Here is a 21,123-nt window from a genome sequence, read left to right as displayed (position 1 = left end):
AGGCAGAAGAAAGCCCTACTGGCCTCAGGATATCCCGCCGGGTCCATGCCCACTCCCAAGGCATGGACTCATGATGGGCCTAGGACCGGGTCAACTCCGCCACTCAGGCTGTAGTCAGACCTCTCCAACAAGAAACTGAATTAGCGGGGGCCTCGCTTTCCTCTTTAGGAAATGAGGGGACCCAGGATGTCAAAAGGCCAAGGAATTACAAGATCACGATAGCCCCACCAAAAACATCACATTGTTCCCTAATAGCCCTCCAGCAACCCACTGCCCAACCTAGTACCCTCAGGCAGGAAGAAAGAAACCAGTTTACAAAGACCTCTTTATTGCAGACATTTCAGGCACAGGTACATGGAAGAAGCTGTATTGCAGATTTTATACAAGGTGGTTTAAGAGGCAAGCACCTACCTCTCTCCCACCCCTCAAATACATAGCCTAGATACGAGTTCCACTGAAATCTCCTGATACTCTCCTCTCAAACAGCACACCATCCGGCTTGTGCCCAGTATAGCCAGGCAACATCTGGGCATCTGAGAAAGTCCTTGGCCTCCATTCAGTAAAGGGAAGGGGGGGGGGGGGGCGTGTACATGTCAGGCATAGCTGTGGTACCCTCACCAATCCTAAAACCTCTAACAGGGCACCAGCCCAAGTCCTGGGTTTGGTTCTAGCCTGTGATTGCTACCTTGCCACCAGGTCTCAGGGTTAGATTTACCATGGGCAAGGCGCCTTTGTCTCCAAAACTTAGGAGCATAAACTGCCCCAATAGGTAAGGGATTTGAAGACAGTGAGAAGCTGTGTGTGAGGAAGGGAATAGGCTTAAAGATGCCTTGCAGAAAGGTCTGAAAGGTGAGAAATCCTAGAGCACAAATCCCTCACTCAGATTGCCTTCTTTCATAGCTGTAAGTCTATACTCCAACCAACCAGGCCTGTATCTATAGGCACTTGCCTTTGAGCAAGGTGGTACACGATCTGAACTGTACCACATTGCTCGAAGCAGGTAGTATAGGATTTGAACTGCCCTGTTCTTGGCTTGGGGACACCCTGTGATCCTAACCCTTCTGGGGATAAAATAGGCCCCTCTCCCTCAAACTTTTGCTCAGAGGGTCTGAACCTGATGGGCCATTTTTGCCAAGGCGTCTCCATGTTGTGGGATTCTGAGTCACCTGTCCTGTTACTAGAGCCCTGACCCTAACCAGTGTAGAGGTCACAGGAGGTATCAGAACTGACTGCAGAGGCTTCGGTGCAAGGGAAACTTCAGGCCAGGCGTGAGCGCTCCCTGTCTGCAGCTCACTGTCCCAAGACCAGGTGGGTTGTTGGGAAGGGCAATACTATGCCCTGGCTTCTGACAGAAACTAGCTGGGGATGCTGCTTCGGCAGTTTTCTCCTTGCAGTGGGTATTGCTAAGTTGGGGTAGAGACGTGAGAGTGAGACATGAGACAGCCAATGGGGCAGGGTAGTTATAGATGCCCAGCCAACTATTAAACTAATTAAAACAATTTGAACTGTTAAGAAAATTTTTGTGGTTTTATTGTATCATGAGGCATTGAAACATCTGAACAAATCAATATCTGGACGGTGAGGCAGCTGCTTTCTCCTTCACTTCTTTGGGTTACTAGAGCAACTTGTCAGTAGATTAAAAAAAAAAAAAAGAAAAAAAAAAAAGACAACCTTTTGCATTACTTAAGTCTTTCCAAGGCATGCGCTGGTACAACACAAACTTCTCCTGTCAGATGTAACTAGTCTAGCGTCCAAACATCATGCACAATACCTAGGTAGCAGCAGCGCACTGCGCCCACTCCCACCTCGGTCCTGCTCATTTGTGTATGATATTTGGAGCATCTGGAGGAGTGTGAATAGTATCTGGAAGAGGAGGGAGGAGGAAACAGCATGAGTGCCTGGCTGGGAGGTGGTCAGCCGAAGTTGTGCAGGGCAAGCCTGAACATGTCATTGGTGCAAACCCAAGCATCGTTGATATTCTTCAATAGGAACATCTGGTGGAACCCCATGATGGGGTCTTCATCGGCCTGTAAGGAGAGAAAAATAATTCAGCAAGGGGGCCATGTAGAAACATGGAATACTCGCGAATGCGAATTGCTTCAATGTATGAAACACTGCTCTGAGCACATAAAGGCTTCTATATGGCAGCTCACACTGCTATTTGCACTTAAACTGCAGAACAATTCCCCAATTAGCTACAGCAAAAGAACAGAGAACATACTTGCCTCTAAGCCCATGACTCTGGGCACAAGTGACCAATCTGAAAGTTATACAGCGCTCACCTCCTAAATTTATATTATCTATAAACTAAACACTCTCAGTGCCAAGAGGTATAGGGGCAAGAGGGATAGGAGCAGGATGAGGCTGTGGTGCCAAGCCACTGGGCCTTCATACTACCCCTTCATTAACGGATTGCATCAGTTAATCCAATCAGGAGAAGCAACTGCTAATGATGACTGTGGCCAAATACATGAGAAAAGGTTCAAAACAGTTCACACTGCTATGATCACAGCTCTTTAGGGGAAAAACACAAAGCACCGCCATCAGTGATCTGTTGAAAACAGAAAAGAGACCTCCAGCTAAACTGCAGACCAGGATGAGGTAGGAGCTCAGCTAATTACTAATCAGTGCTGTCTCTAACGTCACTGGTTTTTCTGGGAATTATCCGCAAGGAAGCAAATCAGTCTTTTGATGGCTGAGAGGTGGACAGAAACAGAAGAACCTGAAACCATGTAGAAAAGGGCACTGCTTACGGAGCCCAGCCTGGGACAGTGGACACTGGGCCCCCTGGACCTCCTAAGGCAGTGGTTCTCAACCTTCCTAATGCCGCGACCCTTTAGTACAGTTCCTCATGCTGTGGTGACCCCCAATTTCATTGTTACAAATTGAACATAATTACAGCATAGTGATTAATCACAAAAACAATATGTAATTATATATGTGTTTTCCGATGGTCTTAGGCGACCCCTGTGAAAGGGCCGTTCGACCTCCAAAGAGGTCATGACCCACAGGTTGAGAACCGCTGTCCTAAGGGTCTGTTTTTTATAAATATATTTTTAGTGACTTTTATATATTTTAAAAATATTTTTTTTTTTATTTTTTTTACAGAAAGGGAGAGGGATACATCCCCTACTGGATACATGCTCTAGACCGGAACCGAACCTGGGACCCTTCAGTCTGCAGGCTTATGCTCTATCCACTGAGCCAAACTGGTTAGGGCAACTTTTATTTTTTGAGAGAGAGACGGAAGGCACAGGGAGAGATAAAAACATCAGTAAGAGAGATCAACTGCCTCCTGCATGCCCCCTACTGGGGATCAAGCCTGCAACCAGGGTATGTACCCTGACCTGGAATCAAACCCCGTGACCTCTTCGTGCACACGATGTTGATCAACTAACTGAGCCACACCAGCTGGGCCCAAGGACCTATTTGAGCATAGAGTCTGGGCAGGGCATCTTGGACAGGCAGGAAAAACTGATGGGGAAGTCCAGACCAGAAGTCAGGTGAGTCCACCGCAGAGCCTTGGGAACCCCTCCCTCAACCCTTTTATAGACACTCTGGCTAGCTTAGGGAGAGGGACTGTTATTCTGAGCCGCATCATGACATAGTCCTACGACACTGGGACCTTGTCAAGGTTGTTCTGCTTTGGGAAGGAAGAGAGGCTTTTTAGAAACCAAGAATCTGGCTTCAGTTTGCTAAAGCACAAGAGGTAGGAGATTCTGGGAGAGTTCTTGGGGTGGAGGTGCTGAGGGCCTACAGGAAGATTTTAAAGATGACAGTCTTAAGGAGAAGGGGAAAATGTAGAGATGCAGGAGTTCCCAAAGCCTGCTTTGCTCAGCAGGTAGAGGAGCCAGCAGCCAGCTCTGGGAGTGGCAGCATGGACTCCAATAGGGGACTGCTACTTGGCACCCAGCTTGCTGGTCCAGGGTCTATTGCCTACAGAAGGCCCACCTACACCTTGGGGTAATATGAAGGCCCAGTGGATTGGCACCACAGCCTCATCCTGCTCCATACCTCTTGTCCCTTTTCCAAAAAGGCTCTAAATCAGTGCTGTCCATGAGAACTTTCTGCAATAACAGAAATGTTCTATGTCTGTGTTGTCCAATAGGCAGCCATAGTGACTGTGTACTTGAAATATGGCTAGTGTAACTGAGGTACTACATCTTATTTACTGTAATTAATTAATTAATTAATTAATTAATGTAATTTTAAAATGACCACATGTGGCCCTGGCTGGTGTAGCTCAGTTGGTTGGGCATCCTTCTTGTACCGAAAGGTTGATGGTTCAATTTCCTGTCAGGGCATGTGCTTTGGTTGTGGGTTCAATACCCCCTACTGGACGGGGAGAGATCAAAGTTTTGCTCTCACATAAATCTCTCTCTCTCTCCTCCCCCTTTTTCTCTTTCTAAAAATCAATAAAAAGTCTTTAAATTAAAAAAAATTACCAGATGTGGCTGGTTGCTGTTATACTGAACAGCACAACTCTAGACAGTCACTCTGTCTGGGTGTCCCTTGATAAGCAGATGACATCACAGGGAAGGCAGGAGCGCGGGAATCTCCTCTGCCCGCCCACTTCTCCCTAGCAGCACTATTACCTTAAGCTGGCCCACAACCATGCTGAGGATGCAGCTATCTGGCGTGGGCTGGTGGTCCTGTGCCGTGATGCTATGCTGGATTTTCTGGAACGGAAGGCTCTGCAAGAGAAAAGGTGGGTAGTGAGCTGGGGCCAGCAGGGAAGGAGATGCCTGCAGCCAGCCCCACCCTGGCTCTTACTTACAGACAACTTCTCCACAATGGCAGCTTTCCCCTGGAATTGCTGTCCTTCCCACGTAAGGCATGATGCGTCAATCTGAAAACCAGAAAACCTGAGGTCAGGGTCTCAGAGCACCAAAAGTATCTCTGAGGTCCTGAAAAGACCCTAAAAGTAAATCTTTTGGGGGGAATGAGTTCACGCCCCAGTTTCCCTGCCTATAACGAAGGAAACTGAGGATAGCTTCTAAACTTTACACTACTACTAACTTTTATACCCCATCATCCCAGAGCTCAGGCTCTAAAAACTAACAAAATATAAACTTATTAAACTAGTCCATTTTGAAGTTTTTATTCAAGTCATTTGACCTCTTAAATACATCAACCCCAGGTTAGCCATATATAGCCAAGGCTCAGCCAAAAGCCATCCTACTGTGTGGTCAATCATCACCAGTCCCAGAGAAATCATAAAAAATAATTTGAAAACATTTTATGTTTATCACCATCTATAGAGCTTAGGCTGAGTTCCACTGAGGCCCTTTCCATGGGAGCTCCCACGTGGTCAAGGAGAGATGGACATTGACAAGGTCTCCCAAGGCAACCCACTAGCTTTGCCCCTCCCTTCCAGATCTTCCCTGCCACTGCCTTCAGGGGCAGAACTCGAAATGCCTTTGCTATTTACCAGCTGTGACATTACGCAAGTTGGCATCCTCCAATTGAAGGTAAGAAGTAACGAGGCACCCTGACATGGTAGCTCAATTGGTTAGAGGTCATCCCAATACACCAACGTTGGGAATTTGATCTTTGATCAAAGTAAATACAAGAATAAACCAATGAACAACAATAAAAAAAAACTAAAAAAAGGAGTCAATCAATGAGTGCATAAATAAGTGGAACAACAAATCAATATTTATCTCTCTTCCTTCCTCCTGCTCTCTCTCAAATCAATAAATAAAGATTATTTAAATAAATAAAGAAGCAACAAGGCAAAGATCCCAAAGTCAAACTAGCTCAAGCTTTTTATTTAAATTCTTGACCAATGATGATGACAATCAAATAATACTTGTGCTGGATTTGGCCCTCCACTGGTAAGAGCCCTTTCTTTTTGCCAAAATTTCTAAATGAACCTTGACTCTTGAGGGAAAGACAGGAGTCTGCCACAGTCCAGTCAGGCTCTGAGGCTATGCTGGATGACTCCTATCACTCTTATCCTGGGCAGACCTGCTAGGCAAGGCCTGATCAATCATAGTTCTTTGACCAAGTCTTGGGAAGGTCAAATACAAGTAGCTCTTGGTATATGTGATCTCCATTAAAATAGCAGCCAACAATGCCTGCGCAGAAGGATTTATCAAAGGACATACTAGTCTCTCTGGGTTAACCCATTTGTTTCCCACGAGCATTCAGGCACTTTTGGTCTCCAAAAGGAAGCCAGACCTGGGGCCTCCAGAACACAGCTTTGCACTGATGATGCTCGCGGCTGCTACTTCCAGAAGGCACCGTGAGCCCTAGCCTCTGTCTGCTGCCACCTGCTCTAGAACACTGGCACTTCCAGAACCATGGATGGCCAGCCTAGAACACCCTGCCCAGGGTACCAGAATCCTTCTTTGTGGAATATGACAGAAGGGAAGGTGTAAACCAGGTAGCTGAACCAGACTTCAGGCCCATGTCCCATGGGGAGCTCAGAAGGGTGCAGCCAAATCCAATGAGGGCTTCCAGAACTTGTGACCTGGACAAAGTGGCCACACATACTTGAACTAATCCCCTGGGGTCACGTTTCTAGAGCTGAGACTTACGTAAATTGCGCCTAGTTGGGTTCTGTCGTTATCAAATAACTGGTAGTAATGTTGAATGAAGCTGGATCCAATCTGCTCCCAAATTGGCTTGTCTCCCATTCTGGAGCGTCACCCAGCCTCGTTGAAACCTGCAAGACCAGCAAGACAGGGAGGAAAGCGTTGGTACTGCTGGGCCAGGATGTAGCCAGCTGCTGTCTCTTCACTGACCCCCAACCCTCCCTGGCCTCCTCGAGCAGGACATCCTTTGCTGGTTTGTTCACACAGGGAACATGGAGAGGCCCCAGGGAACTGGTAGGAGAACTCTCCCAGTACAGACCAGTGTTGGGAGCCCAGAGGTGGACCAGACTCAGCCTCTCCTTTGTGGAGCTCTGTTGATGAGACAGAGGTGCCAGGGTCGTGGAGCACCCGGAATGGGTACTGAGGGTGGAGCCAGGACAAAGGAAGGTCAGAACAGGTACTTCAATGCCCAACAAGGGGACGGATCTTTAGGGAGGAGCTAAGCAGTCTCCCATAGCTTTTCATTTAATCCTCTCAACAACCTGCAAGGCAAAAGTTAGTGCTCTTCTTCCCACTCTGCAGGCCAGCAACTACAGATGCCTGTGTGAAAAGTGTCTTCTAGTACAGTCCTCAGGTTCCCTCCTTGTCCTGCTGGGACTCAGCCCTCAGTGCCTGAACATTGCCCCAGTCCTTTACTGGCAGGTGGAGGAAGACCCAGTGAGATGGAAGGAAGATGCCTCTTCAAGGCCCCACTTGCTACAAAAACAGCAAAAGACTCGCCTTAGTCTTAAGGGGGCAATTTACATCTTTGAGGCCAGGTAATGCCTGGCCCTTTCTGGGGCATTTCTTCATTGATGGGGGTGACCCCTACCTACTTCAGAGTTAGGGACGAGTTCAGGGGAGCACAAAGTAATAAATGAGGGATGTGGGGAGGGGACATGGAAGCTATGTGGGGGGGGACATTTCATCTCTTCAAATCTCCCATCCCTCAGCACTCCCTCCGTTAGGAAGGGGCTGTCCCTCTCTAATTTCTGAGGGGAAGAGGAAGCACCCTCCCAGCTCTAGACACCACACCTCCAGGGTATTAGATGAGAGAATCACTCTGGCTTTGTTAGGCCCCTCCTGGGTAAGGAGGTCCACATCTCACTGCAGGATCCCATGACAGCAGACCCATGTGTTGTTCCATAGTGGTCTGATTTTAGAGGAGCCAGCCCCTCTCTCCTGATAACACGACTCCACACCAAAGCAGTGAGAAGGTGGGTTCAACCCTGGCAGACAACCATTAATAGTGGTAGGAGGTGATGCAAGTCACTACCTTTCTTAGGGCCTTAGCCTCTTCCTCCTCCTCCTCCTATAAAATGAAGGTGGAACCAAGTGGTTGTGAAGCCTCATTAAAGGAACCTGGTCAAGCCTTCAGCTCAGTGTGGTAAGTGCTAATTCACTCTAGTCCCTGTGACCTCACCTAAGGCCAAAGGAGCCAGTGAGGAGGGACAGTAGTTTATCCTCAATCCAGCCAATCTTCTAGCCTGTGACCAACACTCCAGCCAATGAGGAGCCAGGAAGCTGAGCCAACTTTATTTTAGGTCCCCTAGGAGGTGGTGGCACTAAAAATAGCAGCTCAGTGGTGGGATGACTAAGAAATGTCCAGGAAAGTCTAAAATAAGCAGAGGAGAGAACTTGTACCGAGCCACGCCTGTTACACAGGAACACAAGGTATGTCCCAGTTCACACTCTGCCAAGAAACAAATCAACAAGTAGGAAAAGCTTGGGCCAAGAGCTAGTCTCAGCTGTGTTGTCTTGGTTACATTTCCAAGGGGTACTTACACACAAACTGGGGATTACTTGAGGCAAGGCATAGCCCCTCATATCTCTGCCCCTTCTATCCTAGTATTCACTGTGCTTAGCTCACTCACTGCAGCCCAACCCCACCCACATCTTACCCGCAAGATGACTTGCCCAGCCCCTGAGAGCTCTGGGGCAGCGGGATACCTGAAGGAATGGATGAGGGCCATCTCTCCTGCCCTTAGCAAGGCTGGTCAGCCCTAAGGGAAGGTCTCGGAGAAAGAATATGCTAATCAGAATAAACAGCATAAGCAAATGTCTGGGGAAAGGAAAAGAGATAAGGGCAGGAAACTGGGAAGGCAGAGATGGAAGGTGAGAAGAAGGTTAGAAGGTGATCCAAAGACAAAAAAAGTGCTGACATTGTGGGTCAGTGAGGCAGAGGAAGTGTGTCAGTGTTTTTTTCCCTTCTCAATATTGTTCTTAGTGATGTGACAATTTGCTATACAAAAATTATTTGGCAGAAGTAGTGGTGGAGTGAAGAGGGTGAAGTAAAGGGACAGAAGAGTCATTCGGTCTGGTGGGGCAAGGCAAGAAAGAGGGAACTCTCCTGAGGAACAAGACAGCTCAGGGTTTTCCAGAAAGTGTTAGAAGAAACCTTCAAAACTATGTGGATTGAGGCCTTTGCTTTAAAAATGGCAAGCAGGGCCCAGTGGTCAGAGTGGGACCATCCAGTTTGCACTTCCTCGGACCCTTGAAGGACACACTCGGGGAAGACTCAGTGAGCACCAAAGCCCCACTGAAGCAAGTCTTGCCCCAGAAGGGTGTCTCCAGCACAGAAGTTCTCCCACTGCAGACACAGCTGATTCTCACAGCCAATTGGCCTGGAGGTTAATTCCTCCCAGTGATACGTACAACAGTCAAGGCTTAACTACAAGACTGTGCACAAAGACCACAAGGGGGTGCACTAAGAGTGTCCTCCTCAGGTAATTGGGGAGGCTGAACCACTGGGCCCTAGAGAACACTTAGCACAGAAAACCACTTTATCAACACAGGGAAGCATAAAAAAATGCAGAGACAAAGAAACAGGACACAAATGACAGAAATGGAGGAAAGCAAACTACTGGATATAGAGTTCAAAACCACACTATTAAGGTTTTTCAAGAACTTTCTAGAAGCCGCCGATAAATTTAGTAAGGCCCTCAAAAAGACTGGTGAGACCGCCGATATATGTAGTGAGATCCTCAAGAAATCTAGTCAGATCCTCGAGGTTATGATAAAGGACCAACTGGAAATTAAGCATACACTGACTAAAATAGAGGATATTATACAGACTCCCAACAGCAGACTAGAGGATCGCAAGAATCAAATCAAAGATTTGAAATACGAAGAAGCAAAAAACACCCAACCGGAAAAGCAAAATGAAAAAAGAATCCGGAAATACGAAGATAGTGTAAGGAGCCTCTGGGACAGCTTCAAGCGTACCAACATCCGAATTATAGGGGTGCCAGAAGATGAGAGAGAGCAAGATATTGAAAACCTATTTGAAGAACTAATGACAGAAAACTTCCCCTACCTGGTCAAAGAAATAGACTTACAGGTCCAGGAAGCGCAGAGAACCCCAAACAAAAGGAATCCAAAGAGGACCACACCAAGACACATCATAATTAAAATGCCAAGAGCAAAAGACAAAGAGAGAATCTTAAAAGCAGCAAGAGAAAGAAAGGCAGTTAACTACAAGGGAGTACCCATACGACTGTCAGCTGATTTCTCAACAGAAAACTTTGCAGGCCAGAAGGGAGTGGCAAGAAATATTCAAAGTGATGAATACCAAGAACCTACAACCAAGATTACTTTATCCAGCAAAGCTATCATTCAGAATTGAAGGTCAGATAAAGTGTTTCACAGATAAGGAAAAGCTAAAGGAGTTCATCACCACCAAACCAGGATTATATGAAATGCTGAAAGGTATCCTTTAAGAAGAGGAAGAGGAAGAAAAAGGTAAAGATACAAATTATGAACAACAAATATGCATCTATCAACAAGTGAATCTAAGAATCAAGTGAATAAATAATCTGATGAACAGAATGAACTGTTGATTATAATAGAATCAGGGGCATAGAAAGGGAATGGACTGACTATTCTTGTGGGGGAAAGGGGGGTGGGGAATGCGGGTAGAGACTGGACAAAAATCGTGCATCTATGGATGAGGACAGTGGGTGGGGAGTGAGGGCAGAGGGTGGGGTGGGAACTGGGTGGAGGGAAGTTATGGGGGGGAAAAAGAGGAACAAATGTAATCATCTGAACAATAAAGACTTAATTTAAAAAAAAAAAAATGGCAAGCAGGGCCCTAGCTGGTTTGGATCAGTGGATAGAGTGTTGGCCTGCAGACTGAAGGGTCCTGGGTTCAATTCCAGTCAAGGGCGCAGGCTCAGGTTGCAGGCTCAGTCCCCGGTGGGGGGGTGTGCAGGAGGCAGCTGATCAATGGTTCTCTCTCATCATTGATGTTTCTATATATATCTCTCTTCCTCTCTGAAATCAATAAAAATATATGTTTTTAAAAAATGGCAAGCAGGGCTCCTGATGCCAATACCAACGTCATGGTCAACGTCTTGACCATGACTTATTTATTTCCATGTAATGGCCACAATAGCCATGTGGTCAGAGTTCACTGTCAATTGGCTTAACAGGTCGGAAAACAGGTTCATTGATGTGTGGAGTCCTGTTCCAAGTTCATCCAGTACAACTGTGTTGACACTGGGTCCTCTGGTCAAGGCTAATGCTTTTATAAAAAATACATATTTTTATTGATTTCAGAGAGAAAGGGAGGGGGAGAGAGATAGAAACATTAATGATGAGAGAGAATCATTGATCAGCCGCCCCTTGCACACCCACAAGCTTGGCATATTCCCCGACTAGGAATCGAACCAGTGACCTCTCGATTCCTGGGTCTAAGCTCAACCACTGAGCCACACCCAGTTGGGCAAGGTCAGTGCCTTTCTTTCTGCTCCTTTGTATTGTGAGCTCTAAACAACAAAGCTGGCCATGTCCCTCCCCTATAGCATCACCCTAGCCTTTGAATTAAAGGCTAAACCACCAAGCAACACAGGTGGCCAGCCACACCTGTCTTTGCCTCTCCAGCCATTCTTTCCTACCTCAATCCAGCTCCACATACAAATACACCAGAACTCACCAAGTGCCTGCCCATCATGTTGTCTTCCCTCCCCTCATCTGCCTGGTCAGTCTCTGCTCTTTCTTAAAGTCATTGTTCAGATCTCCACATATTTAGGGACAGACTCCTTCCCAGACTCCAATGTTGAGCTCCAACTCCATGGGCAAACCCATGGCAACACACCGAGCACAGCTCAGGGTTTTCCAGAAAGTGTGAGAAGAAACCTTCAAAGCTATGTGGAGCCCAGCCAGTGTGGCTCAGTGGTTGAGTGTCAACCAATGAACCAGAAGGTCATGGGTTCGATTCCCAGTCAGGGCACATGACCAAGTTTCAGCCTCAATCCCCAATGTGGGACTTGTAGAAAGCAGCCAATCAATGATTCTCTTTCATCATTGATGTTTCTGTCTCCCTCTCCCTCTCACTTCCTCTCTAAAATCAATAAAAATATATTATAGCCCTAGCCAGTTTGGCTCAGTGGATAGAGCATCGGCCTACGGACTGAAGGATCCCAGGTTCGATTCCGGCTAAGGGCACATGCCTGGGTTGCAGGCTTGATCCCCAGTAGGGGGTGTGCAGGAGGCAGCCAATCAATGGTTTTCTCTCATCACTGATGTTTCTCTCTCTCTCTTCCTCTCCCTTACTCTCTGAAATAAATAAATATATTTTTAAAAAACGTTTATATCTATCTATCTATCTCTCTCTATATATAGGTATAGATATAGATATATAGATATTATTTAAAAAAACACAATTATGTGGATTGAGGCCTTTGATTTAAAAATGCCAAGCAGGGCTCCTGACCTAAACACTTCTCCACCTAAATACTGGGCTGTGGGGGTTCCAGAAAGGTTCTTACTGCACCCCCAACCTCCCTATACAGAGCATGGCCCAGCAAATTACAGGACTTATAGTTTCTGATTCTAAACCTCCCACAAAGTTTTCAACTCATGGCCAGGAGACAGCATTCCTAAACACTGAAAAAGAAGCAGGTCGCAGAGCTTCCCTCCCATCTCCATGAAACACAGGGGAGGGGTCTGGGCCAGGCAGGGAGGATGTTCGCCAGGATGGTCAGTAAGCCCTAAACCTTGTTTCTAATACAGTTATTGAAGAAAGAACAGCCTGGAAAGAAACAAAATGCCAAGGACTAGAGGCAGCCTCACATCAGATAGGGACTGACCTTCATGACAGCTTCTCCTACAGCTCTTTCAAGAGGGCCGCTGACCACGCCAATAGTCCGCAGGCTGACCGAGGCCAGGCTCCTCAAGGAGCAGAAATGACCTCAATGACCTCTTGCCCACTGAGCATCAGCCTTCACTGACTGTTAGGTCTCTGTGGGTGCAAAGGCCCTCTAAGAATGTCTCAAAAACTGTGACCTCTCCCAATAAATCTGCACAGCGGCAGGATGGCCCAGCCTTCTGAATAATTTCAGGCTGTTTACACTCCCTGAGGTTCAATCATAGACTCCAAGCTAAAACCACTGGCTCAGGGGATCCCTTTAGGCAACAGAAAAACTTCATTTTTATCCTCAAATTCTGCGTCAGTATTTCCAAGGACAAAACCTGAAATAGCAGTGCCCAACTGGTAACATCTTATTTTCACTAATGGGTATTGGGTATAGAAATGTGCATAGGGCTTAACATGCACTTATCCCTAACACCCGGAGTCAACACCCATGTTAGAGATGAGCAAAATGAGGCTCAATGAGATTAGCTAACTGTAACTTGCTCAAGATCACTAACCTAACAGATGGTAGAACTGGATGGACTCGAGAGGCAGGACTCCCAGCAACAACTGCTCTGAAGATAAAAATGAATAGCACATAGGGCTGAAGCCCCCCTCTCTGACCTTGGCTTTCTCAGACAGGTTGTGGGCCTGAAGCAGGACTTCTGCCTCCAAAAAAAAACGCCAGGCAGATTTCCACACTAAACAACAGGTGTTTTCATAGATGATCTGTTTTCCCAAATCTTCGAAATCACAACCCTGTTCTACCCTCTCAGCAAAGCAGAGAGATCATGGCCAAGCTGAACGTGAGGCAGGGACTGGGGCTGGAATGATGGGGAAGAGGACGTCACTACTAGTAACTCCAGGCTGATACACAGAAAGATGCTCACATGTTTGAGGGCCCACTACTGAGGCCTGCAAAGAATGGCAGCAGATGTGCTGAGCTCACAGTGAGGCCCACGACTCACACCTACTTCCTGCCAAGCCCTAAACAGACCTGAAGCACACAGGCTGGGAAGGACTCCTACAACAGGTGGGAGTCAACCTCGGTTTAAACATGTAGGACCCGGAGCATAGCCGTGAATTACAGGGGGAGAGGGGAAATGCAGTGTACTGCACCAGAGAGGAAGACACTGCAGGGTGCCTGTTCTTCAGTTCGGGAATAAGCTGCCCCTGATTTCATGGTGAGGGGTGCCGTGTATCCTGTCCTCTGGCCCTCCACTGACAAAGTCTGAACCACTTATCCTGCGATGGGTGACCTGCCCTCCTGGCTGTCCAACCTTGTCTCCTGCCACTGACACCTCCCCTCCCCCGCACCCTTCATTTACAGCCTCTTGGTATTCTCTTATTTCGGGAACATACTAAGCCTGTTCTCACCCTATGGGTTTGCAACTGTTGATCTTTCTACCTGGATCACTCTTCTCTTCCCTAAATCTTTATGTGCCTGGCTCCTTGTCACCTATGTGTCAGCTCAAATGTCACTTCTTCATAGACACCTACCCTGACCACGCAGCCAAAAATAGCTGCCCTGGTACTCATTTCACCATCCTGTGTTATTTCCTTAGAACTTGTCACTGCATGAGATTGTCACACTTATATACAGAGTGGGGCAAAAGTAGATCTCCATTTGTATGGAAAATAATACAAGAATAAACTTTCACATACTCACAACGTAAACCTATTTTTGCCTCACCCTGTATTTGCTTATGTTCTGTGTCCCTGAACAGGGCATCTCTATTCCCATGGTGCCTGGCTTGGCCCTCAAAAACTATTTAAGTCTGTGAATGTGTAGGAGGCGGGGCTGAGGCCAGCCCTTCTCTGGAGGAGTAGTTCTGGGCAAACCCTGCTCAATTTAAGTGGCCAAGTAACCCACTTCCCCTCCACCTACATTTTCTGTCCTAGTTGTCAGGCGTGTGGCAAGTGGGACTTGGCCCCAATCCTTTGTCTGAGGCATGTGGCAAGTGAGGCTTAGCCCCAATTCCCTCTTCTCACTCCCAAGTTCCTGGTCCGTCACCTGAAGGACAGCTGTGGCTAAACAGCAGGCACACAACCCCATGTTCAAAGGCCTGGCCTCTAGCCTGCTCCTCCTCCTCCTCCTCCTCTCCCTCATTGTGTTGCCTCATCAATAATTGTGGGATGCTAGGGGTAATCAACTGAGGATATAAAACAGGACTCTGCTGTAAAGAGTTACTGTCAGGTCCCAGGGAACACTAGGTCAAGCTAAAAGCCTTGACCTAGGACTGCCAACTGCCTTGTCACCACTCTCCTGCCTGAAGTCTAGAAATTAGCCAAGGTCCGATGCCCTAATGGCTGGCCAGGACAAAACCCATTTTAGAACAGACCCCTTTTCCCCTGAGATCTAGGTGTCCCCAGCACCCAGATGGCCTTTTCCTCTTCTGCCTAGAGGGAGGGCTCCTTTGGGTTGCCCTGATTAACCCAGAAGCTGAATCTGAGACCTGCATTCTGGTTTCTGCTCTGCACTTACTCAGTCCCTGAGTAGCTTCCCATTTCCCAGGAGGCTCAGAGATCTCTGGGACCCCTGACCCAGCCAGCTCCCATCTATGAACTTGCTGGTTAGGTACACATGAACTTGGATCCCCCAGTGTGGATTAAAGCACCTAAGTGACCACCCCCATCGTCTGCCACCACCCTAAGACTGAGATAAGCAGGGTAATAAAGGGATGGATGTAGAGTCCCCAGGATGGTGGAGGGAATGCCTCCTGTTAGCCAAACCATTGTGTGTTTCATTGTTGAGCCTCACAAGCCCACAGAGCTGGTATGGTTATCATCGCTCTGCAGATGAGGAAACCAAGAGGTTAAGAACAAATTCAAGGCTGCACAAGGCCACTGGCATAGCCAGCATTAAAATGTCCACAAAATTGCCCTAACTGGTTTGGCTCAATGAATAGAGCATCAGCCTTCGGACTGAAGGGTCCCAGGTTCAATTCCAGTCAAGGGCATGTACCTTGGTTGCGGCCACATCCCCAGTAGAGGGTATGCAGGAGGTGGCTGTTCGATGTTTCTCTCTCATTGATGTTTCTAACTCTCTATCCCTCTCCCTTCCTCTCTGTAAAAAAATCAATAAAATATATTTTAAAAATAAATAAAAATAAAATGTCCACAAAATTGGCCTAGACTGGAACAGCTGAAAGCCAACGTTAAATAACAAAAAGCATATAGGTCCTCTGAAATCAGCAAGCTCCACACCCCTCAGGACAGAAAGCCGCTGAGTGGTCAAAGCAGGTTTACATCATAGGAACAAGTGAGAACGTCCATTCTCCTGGGCCTGAAACTACCTCTGCAAGTGGAACCAATGTCTCTATACACAGACATGCTTCCAGGGGCAGAAGTTTCTGCCCTAGTGAGATCCAGTAGCTCCGATGGCCTATCTGAATCTTTAAGGAACAAGCATTCCAGAATTCCCCCGTTTACTGAGGCAAACAGCCCTCAATTCCCACACACTTTGGAAACATGCCTCTCCTGAAGGGGGTTCTCCTTCTACAAGTAGGCCCTTCTCAGGGAATCGGCACCAAGCAGATACCAGCAACAAATAAGGAAGACGGCCCAGGGCAGTCACAGGAAGTTCTCCTTCAGCCAGTGATGGGAGCCCTGGGGCCAGGGAGCAGAGCTATCCCTGACCCTCTTGCATCCCTTTTCCTGGCCACTAAGACACTTCCCTAGTCACAGCCGGACCTGAACAAAGGATTCTTTCGAGGAAGACACATTCCAGCTGATAGGGTGAGAAGAGGGAAGGTGCCCACACAGAACTGATGGTCAGGGTGCTGACCAGAATATCAAAGGCCTGGAAGTTATTCCAGGGATAACCCACACTCTGCTGTCTCCCTCAGGGAGGGAGTCAAGAATTCCTGCCACATATGGTCCAAGCAAGAGAATCAGAGAATCTCAATGCTGGGGAAGGGGTAGTCAACTCAAATTCAATTCAAAACACAAGCATCCTCATATGGCCCACTAGAAAATATTAACTTAAGGAGGGGAAAAAGCCCATAAAGAGGTTCAGCTCAACCCCAGCCATAGAAATCCTGCCCAACTTTTTGGATCCACTCCTCTCTTTCCAAAAGAACTATTCCCTTTCATCCTGGGAGGATGCCTCTGTGTCTCACTCAGGGAAGAGGTCCTGATAGGTACCATTCCAGGAACATTGGGCATTTTAATAAAAGTGACCTTAAGAGGGTCTCAGTGAAAGGAGCAGGATCCACAAACCCAGACTCCAGGCAGGGAGTAACAGGAAGGCCACAGAGCACAAAAAGCTGGTCAAACTCCCAGGCACTGGTAGACTACCAGCAGAGTTCTGAGGGATGAAGAGCAGGTTGTAGAAGACAGCATCAACAGCCACAGCCTAAGGGACCCCAGACCTTCTGGGCCCACCATTTGGAGGTATACCTTGCTCTGTGTACTGAAAGATTGGACTCACTAACAACCTTTCCTCTTTAGTGCTCTAATCATTCAGAAGCCCCCTCCTCTGTGCAGGGCCAAGGGCCCCTGTAGGTCCCTTCAATTTAGTCCTCAGCACAAAACAGCAACATTATACCCTTTCACCAGGACTGGACAGGATTCATTTTTCTACCTCCAGCCTCAGCCCAGAGCCTGATACACAGAAAGGGCCCAAAGAATGGTTGCTGCGCCAAAGCCAGTTTGGCTCAGCGGACAGAGCGTCGGCCTGCGGACTCAGGGGTCCTGGGTTCGGTTTCGGTCAAGGGCATGTGCCTTGGTTGCGGGCACGTTCCTGGTGGGGGGTGTGCAGGGGGCAGCTGATCAATGTTTCTGGCTCTCTGTCCCTCTCCCTTCCTCTCTGAGAAAAATCAATAAAATATATTTTTTTAAAAAAATGGTTGCTGGCCGAAACCGGTTTGGCTCAGTGGATAGAGCGTCGGCCTGCGGACTGAAGGGTCCCAGGTTCGATTCCGGTCAAGGGCATGTACCTGGGTTGCGGGCACATGCCCGGTGGGGGATGTGCAGGAGGCAGCTGGTCGATGTTTCTCTCTCATCGATGTTTCTGACTCTCTATCTCTCTCCCTTCCTCTCTGTAAAAAATCAATAAAATATATTTAAAAAAAAATGGTTGCTGAATAAAACTGATCATTGATGAGAAAGGAGAAAAAAAATAATTTCAAGGAAGATACTAATGCCTCAGTGAGGAAATCCTAGAATTTTTTTATATAAGGTGCCTTCCAGTTCTAAGATTTGAGAATTCTCTATCTCTTAAATCATTCACACCATCCCAACCCACCAACTATAAAGACTACAGGATAAAGTGAGACAGGGCTCAGAGTGGAGAGGAAAGCTCCACGCCACCTAGGAACCTAGTTTTGAGCTGATTCAGAACCCAGTCATCCTCACACCATGCTCCCATGCTTATGTAGACATATCCCAAATGCACTGTGCCAGGCCTCTTTCCAAATCAGACAAAAGAGGCAGCTCAGTGGGAGTCGCCCAGTGGTTGAGCATGGGTTTGATTCAGTCAGGGCACATCCCCGAGTTGCGGCTTGATCCCCAGTAGGTGGTGTGCAGGAGGCAACCAATTGATGATTCTCATCATTGTTGTTTCTATCTCCCTCTCCCTTCCACTCTCTGAAATAAGAAGAAAAAAAAAGAATAGAAGATGCAGAATGATTCTGGAGAACCTCAGGGTTCTTCTCTTATCTCTGAGACCCAGATGGCTTGCCAAGTTCCAGAAAGGTCAAGGGCTTCTGGGGGATCAAGATGACTAGCAATAGTGTGCTGACTCCAGACACATAAGTTATAGGGAACTTCTAGAACAGCGGTTCTCAACCTGTGGGTCGAGACCCCTTTGGGGGTCGAACGACCCTTTCACAGGGGTTGCCTAAGACCATCCTGCATATCAGATATTTACATTATGATTCATAACAGTAGCAAAATTACAGTTATGAAGTAACAACGAAAATAATTTTATGGTTAGCGGTCATAACATGAGGAACTGTATTTAAAGGGCCAGAAGGTTGAGAACCACTGTTCTAGGACTAGAGAGGGAGGGACCTGAATTCCTATTTCTATGCAACTCTGGAGAAGAACAGTATCTTTTTAACCTTGTAGAAAACTCTTGTGATCAAGCCACCCAGGCCCTCAAAATGTGCAAAACTAACCCATAGCCTCAAGCCCAGCTCACCTGAAACTTGTGTCCTAGAAAGAACTAATCCAGACAATGTAGAGCAAGCATGTCAAACTCGCGGCTGGCGGGCTTTGACATGCTTGATGTAGAGAGAGTCATGAAATAACTGCTTTTACCACTAAGGGATTCCACCACATTGATCCTATGTGTGTCCTGTGGGTAGTCCCTCCGTTGCCCACATCCACTGGCAAAGCAGGCCTCTCCTGAGCCTGCTGAATAAACCTGACTTCCCTGTGCTCATGTGCTAGGAGGTCGACTGGGAAGATTGAGTTCAGAGATTAGTCTAACCCTTGCCTGTCCTCCCTAACCAGGGAGAATGACTAGATAAAGCTATTCAACTGCAGGAAACTTCCAAGGCTAAATCAGAAAAAAATCACTTGGAAGGGGGGAAAGTCCGGAGGTGGAGGCTTTCTGTCTGCTCCTTGGGCCTAACTCAACTCTTCTAAGAGAACCGTGACCCAGAAGCCACACTTCGGGTCAGAGGAATGAAGGCTAGACAAGTGTGTCTTCCCAAAATCCCACAGTCTTCTCTGGACAGGTCCCTTATATAACCACTCAGTCAGAAGTACCTTTACAAAGCCTATCAGAGGGCTACTCAATGGCTAGATGCTCCGCTTCTCCCAGAACTCAAGGGGTCACCGGAGCCATCAAGGGCGATTTCCTAAAGCCCAACCAATTTACTGCCTGCTCACAAATCAATCCAGCAGTTGGGAAGTGAGAACGCAAGTGAGGGAAATCTGACTTCCTGCAGCTTTCAGCTCTAGGTCCGCTACCCAAGCTTCAGAAGGCCTCACAGAGTCTGTATCCGAGCCCCGCAACCCAAATGTGATTCACCCCCAATGTTGCTTCCAGTCCAGTGTCTTGTTTGGCACTGGGTTCATGGACCTCAGGCCTGGATTCTACTTCCCCTTTCTTTGAATTCCACCTTATCACCGCCATTCTTATGGCATCATCCTCCTCTGTGGGAGGAGGTCTAATAATGTGCTGGAGGCTCAGACATCCAACCTCACCTCCTGGGCTTCCTTCCTCCACTAACACGGCTGGCCAACCCACCACAGCTGGAACCTGGTCACTGAGAGAGAGAAGGGCGGGGGCTGAGCCATCCGGCCTGGACCTGCCGCATCCCACCAGGCCAGAGCTACCAAGGCTGGTCGGGGGTGAAGTCCCACGTGCAACCCGCTCCAACTCCAGGTTACTTGACTCTCCCCTCCACGCGAGAGAACTTACGGATGACTTCCAGTGTTGGGAGGGGGTTAGGCTTCGTGCACCCCCAGCGGGCTTGTAGACAAGCATCCCACATCCCAGCCAGGCTACGGTCGGGAACAGAGTACGAGTCCCAAGCCCGGGCTGCAGCAGACGGGCGCCCTTACCCCAAAGCTGACTCCGGAGTGGGCTGGAGAACGAACGCTTGCCCATCCCCGGATCCTTCGCAGGTGGGTAGCAGGACGTGGGGCTGGGGTCGACCCACTGACCAGCCTGCAGAACTTGCGGGACTCGGGCAGGCCGGGTTAGGCCGGACGGGGTGGGGCCCGGAGAGCCCCATCTGAATGGTCTGGACGAGAGAAAAAGACCCCATCCTGGCGCAGTCCGTTGCTCCCGCCATGTGCACGGCACCGCCTGGATAGAAGCCTGCCTGTCTCTGGGTTTCCCCCAGCCACCTCCTCAGAGGACCGGCGGGAGGCGGAGTCGCGCGCGACACATGGCCCCGGCCCCGCGCGGCTTCGGGCCGCCAGGAGGGAGGAGGGGAGGGGCCGCCCGGGGACTCGCAGCGGAGGCTCCAGGCGACCCGGAGAGCGGCTCTTGCGACCCAGCCCCCGCCCCGGCACGCTAACCCCGACACTCACCCGAGGGGCTGGCACGATGGCGGCAGCGGCGGCGGCAACCCAGCGCGGTCGGCGACCGACTGTCCCTTCCCCCCTACCTTCCCTCGCCACCCCCGCTGCACTCTGGGAAACGCAGTCCTCCCCGCGCTCCTTTCGGGCATAGGTACTCCCAGAGAAAACTACAGTTCCCGGCGTGCTATGCGCCGAGGCCCAGACACGGACCGCAGCGCGGGAGGTGAGGCTAAGCCAGGGAGGGCGGCTGCCGGGGCGAGCCCCTGAGAATTGTGGTCTAGCGGAAGCCTCTGGAACACCCGAAGTTGGCGCCAGGCAAGGGTCAGGGCTTGTTGTCACCAGGTCCCAGCTGGTCCGACCCCACCCAGGCTGCGCCGCTGTCTAGGGTTGGCCCCGCCTCCGTGGGATCTCAGCCTGGCCCAGCCGTCC

The 21,123-nt window shown here is 48.7% G+C and overlaps 1 protein-coding gene across 3 annotated transcripts; it reads right to left on the bottom strand.

Annotated features, from left to right (window-relative positions):
* Positions 1-307: 307 nt before the first annotated feature.
* NUTF2 (nuclear transport factor 2) lies at positions 308-20,794 on the bottom strand. 3 transcript variants are annotated; one of them, XM_081107631.1, is made up of 5 exons: positions 20,704-20,794; positions 6,543-6,670; positions 4,778-4,849; positions 4,596-4,694; positions 308-2,027 (listed from the first exon to the last, which is right to left on the bottom strand). In XM_081107631.1, the coding sequence occupies exons 2-5, from the start codon at positions 6,639-6,641 to the stop codon at positions 1,914-1,916; spliced, it is 384 nt and encodes a 127-aa protein (XP_080963757.1). In that variant the 5' UTR covers positions 6,642-6,670; positions 20,704-20,794; the 3' UTR covers positions 308-1,913. The 3 variants fall into 3 exon arrangements, with proteins under 3 accessions (XP_080963757.1, XP_080963759.1, XP_080963758.1); XM_081107633.1 differs by having other exon boundaries at positions 20,230-20,791; XM_081107632.1 differs by lacking the exon at positions 20,704-20,794 and adding an exon at positions 20,087-20,521.
* Between the last annotated feature and the right edge of the window lie 329 nt (positions 20,795-21,123).

The sequence above is a fragment of the Myotis nattereri genome (genome assembly GCF_964212035.1).
Source record: "Myotis nattereri genome assembly, chromosome: 15".
Taxonomy (NCBI): Eukaryota; Metazoa; Chordata; class Mammalia; order Chiroptera; family Vespertilionidae; genus Myotis; species Myotis nattereri.
Note: the sequence above shows the minus strand (reverse complement) of the source record. Positions and strands in the feature narration are given on the sequence as shown.